This window comes from Photinus pyralis, unplaced genomic scaffold (assembly GCF_008802855.1).
Source record: "Photinus pyralis isolate 1611_PpyrPB1 unplaced genomic scaffold, Ppyr1.3 Ppyr1.4_LG4, whole genome shotgun sequence".
NCBI classification, from domain to species: domain Eukaryota; kingdom Metazoa; phylum Arthropoda; class Insecta; order Coleoptera; family Lampyridae; genus Photinus; species Photinus pyralis.
The window spans coordinates 34,984,804-34,989,178 of record NW_022170511.1 but is presented as its reverse complement, the minus strand read 5'-3'; the positions used below and the strand labels follow the sequence as shown (position 1 = coordinate 34,989,178).

At 36.0% G+C, this 4,375-nt stretch overlaps 1 protein-coding gene across 1 annotated transcript in view; it reads left to right on the top strand.

Moving 5' to 3' along the window:
• The window catches only part of LOC116169105, a 13,421-nt gene that overhangs the window by 6,769 nt on the left and 2,277 nt on the right, over positions 1-4,375 (top strand). Inside the window, exon 8 of the mRNA XM_031485133.1 lies at positions 383-514. Coding sequence (XP_031340993.1) covers positions 383-514 — 132 coding nt within the window. The remainder of the gene's footprint in view (positions 1-382; positions 515-4,375) is intronic.

Genomic DNA, 4,375 nt, shown 5'->3' with positions numbered 1-4,375 from the left:
ATCCATGTTAGGGATAACCTGACCGGATTAGAGCCGGCTCCCCCCCAAGATCCAGTGACGTAACGAAGTGAAATGACGCCCATGGCAAGTAATGTAATTGCGCCCCCATAAAAATCTATCATCAGATTTTGTTAACGTTTTAAACAAACGAAATATAAGATAAATGAATGAAATTTGCATAAATTTTGCATCAGGTTTGTTATCAGGGAATACGATTATTTCGAACCACTAGCCAAAATTCACTTTTAAGTTTTGCGGAATCTTGTTTACCACAGTGCCAACTGAGGCACCCTCGACTTTGGTGACCCCTCGGCATTAGAGCCCAGGGTACCTATATGCCTTGTCTGCCATACCTTGGATACGCCACTGCCAACATCCTTAGGTTCATCTCACGTGTGGAATGGCTTGAGTGACGTTGAGGTGCCTGATGACGGAGGTAGTACAAAGGTCCCGAATTTGAGCCCTAAGTACGCGTCCACCCTTAATCCAGAGAGCTTAGGAGATACGGGGGAAAGTAAAAAAAATAATTTCAGAATGACTACCATTTTTAGAATAAGTATACGGGATCGGGTAAAAAAGACCTAACCCGATTTTTTTAATGAAACGTCACGGATATTTTCATCTAAATAGATAACATGTTAAATTATTTTTTCAAACATAACCCAAGGACACGATATCCCAAATAGATTAACGTAATTCAAAAAAATTAAAAACAAATAGGTAGGTAACTTTTCACCTAATTACATATATTTATTTTGAAAACGGCATATTATTCAACAATCATAAGGAAACTTTTGTAATAAGCATTATTTGGAACCTCCTTTAACTATGAAAATTTAGGGTCATTCTGAAATTGACATTTTTTATTTTCCCTGTATCTCTTAAGAGAGCGATTATTCTCAAATTTTTAGTTTACCATTTAAATTTAACTCTAAAAGAGCACATGGTGCCTACATTACTTTTTTGATAGCACTGATAATTACCCTATATATGCCTTACAAAAGTGTCGAAAGTGGGGGAATCGTAGACTTCCGTTACAATTCCACTGATATAACTCATGTAGTCTAGTAAGCATAATTTAAAATACGTGCGGTAGCTTGCAAAAAATGCAAGTTTTGGAAAGTTTGGTATGTTGTTCGGTGGTGTTTATTAGTACTACACCTCATTTTTCCAACAAGCTTTGGTTGTGCTAACTTCAAAGGGCCCAAACAGACGAAATGTTTGAACTTTTTTATATTTTTGCTTTTAGAATAGTCAATCCGATGTAAAATTATACTCCTAAAAATTAAAGCACCTGAAATTTACTTTTGTTTTAAAAAATCATCTGTCTGATGGAATAGATCCCAAGATACAGAGCTTTGAGGTTGGGTTAAAAATTCTAAAATTGAGAAAAAGTGTCTTTTGTTGAGTAACAATTTTGAACACTTAAAGTTATATGTCATAATAAAACTATGATGTGGTAATATATTAAACACGTCAGTTGTGTAGCAAGGCAACGCCCAGAAACAGATCTTCTTGAGTATGGTATAGAAGCAGAATGCTAGAAGAGCAATTCGAGGATGCACTGTAGCTAGAAGATAACCAGAGGGAAGATGACATAGTTACCTACCTTATAAAGGCAAATGCCCAAAATTGTAACTACATCCCCTTGCTGAATAGTGGTCTTCTGCTCCGTTTTTGAATGTAACAATTCTAATGGCAACGAGCGCTTTTTCATCACAACATACCAAAGCTCCATACCGACGGGACTAATGGTTTTATAACGTGTTATAAACATCAAGAAATTTTAATGCTCGATAATCCTTTTATTTCTAGAGAAAGTTTACTCGTTTGTAACTCCCCTTCAATCTCTCCTCCACCTGGTGAGAATAAAGCAAACAATGTCCAATTGTCAAACACCTCCCCGTAAGATTATTAAATATTACGACAAACACTTCACAAACTAACAGCTGCGATGGACACCATCGTTGTATCTAAAATTAATTATTAACCACGGTGTGCGACCCTTTTGAGATGCACACGCCTCATGAATAATTACACTAGTAAACTATAACAGCAAATGCTTGATTGCGATTCTCAATCAAGCACGCTAATGGCGCGTCAAAGTGTAGGGGAGGAAGAACACCCCCAGCCCATCCATAACTTTGTAGGTTCATTTCAGAATATGGGAAAAATGACCTACTTAATTCCAGACATTTGCAAAAAACGGTACAGTAAGATTGTAAACTGGGTGGAGGAGAATTTAATGCTCTTTAATCGCTGTTATTGCTATCACGAAAAGAAAAGCCAAATTGACTATAATGGCAAACGACTTCGATATAACTAGATCTTATTTAATCAATTATATGCGTGGATGTGATCGATATTCGTTCATGCTGAAAGAGAAACAATAAATCATAAAAACTCCCATATTTATATATATATTTATATTGATTATGTACGCAGATAGAAAATTTATTACAGAAAAAATAATTCATGGCATATAATTTATGACGCAAAAATAAGAATTTCACTTACCTATGTCCGGTATATCGTCTCTGTCATGATCCGTCCATTCAGAAAACTGAAACAAAGAGGCGCAGATTAGCACTGTAAGCGAGATTTGGGTAAGACGATAAATTTGCAAAGAAACTCATTAACTCGGTTTCTCGTGCCCGTTTGATTTCTTTGTGCTGAAATCGTTTACGATAAATAAAATCCTATTTCGAGTCTCAAACGTTAAGGATAATAAAATCGGAGCAGATTTATTGGATTATAACGATGGAGTTTGGTTTTATATTTGAAATTGCTGGAGACAAGGGCTGTTTAACGGTATCCAAAGGATTTTATTTACTACTTCAGGATGTTAAAAACTTGCATCTTTCAAATTCCTAGTGTAAGGTAGCTATCCTTAAAGGACTCTGACAAAGAAAAGTTTTTCGATAACTTGGGTGTAGGTAAATTCTATTACCTATAACTATCAGTGTAGGGCGCCGCCGTTTAGGAGTGGTATCATCATCCTAGCACCTCTCTTAGCAAATAACAGTTAAGCTTATCGTTTCATAACCACTTGGGGCGTAATAACTTCCCTCACGTTTGTAATTGCATGTATTATTTGCAATATGGACTTACGTAAATTCAATTCTAATTTACTTGCGCCTTGTTCCACCAGGGAGGGTGCGGAGATTGCATTGTTGTCCTTTCGCCCTCTTTGTTTAAATGTAATTACAGAGAAGTAGAATATATGACACTTGGTTACTAGAATAGAATAGAATAGAAACAAAGGGGCTTTGCTCCATCTTTCGCAGCAGATAAATTCAAAGTGAATTGAATTTAGTTATAGCGCGTTCGCATCTCCAGATGCAGTATGGGGTCTTATGGACTAATTGCCTCTCTTACTAGTTTGCGTCATTCTTCGATAATANGAAGTATTAAAACATAACATAATCTCCTTGTGCTGTCATTGACACGTTTGGCAAGCATGTACTGTATGTCCATAAGCACCATACTGCATCTGGAGGTGCGAACGCGCTATAGTTAATTTGCTTTATTGCAACGAGATTTCTGGACATTACAATGCAGAATTTTAACTTTGCAACTTGTAGAATGAAAGTTTGGAGTTGTGATGCCAACGAAGCGGTTAAAATCTAAATCTTTAGTCTAGTTTAAGATTCACTTAGTAGCACCATAGTGTACAATTGTACATAATTCTATGGTTTACTATGGTATCACCAAATTTCATAACCTCTGGGCTAATCGATCTATAGACTTGACAAATGTCTCTTAAAATTTTCTTCTTATCTAACTAAAAATAGTATTTTCGTACAACACTCTTCATAAAAGTTCCGTTATATCAAAATTAAACCGGCGTGAAATTATTTCTTTGACTTGGCGAAAACAAAACCCACATTCCCTTTTTAGTTTCCCATAAGGTTTGGCCTATTAGAAGATAAACTGCAGACTAAAACAAAGAAAAGTTTGTAATCGTAAAACATTCGCGAACCACATTTCCCCTATTTCCATTAGTGGACTCAATATAATTATTAAAGCGAAGGTTAAAGAATTAAAATACTCATAAAACAAAAATTACAGCTCTTTCATTTTCAAAATGACGCAATGTTTCGAAAGGAAGTTTTCAATTTATGTTTATCCAGGGAAATTGGCATCCAATTTTTTACTCGATTTTGAAAACTACTATTCCATGACGGAGGCAGACCACGCTGACTACTTTCCGACACCCTGTCACTTTACCGGCCGCCCCGTCACTTTTCCGGCCGCATTTGTCACATTTAGTCCCAGGCTAAATAGCTGTAAAATAATTTATTTTCAAAAAAATTAGTTACCGGGCGAAACCGGGTTTTTCAGGCAGGTGAAATGAATAGAAATTGGGAAAAAA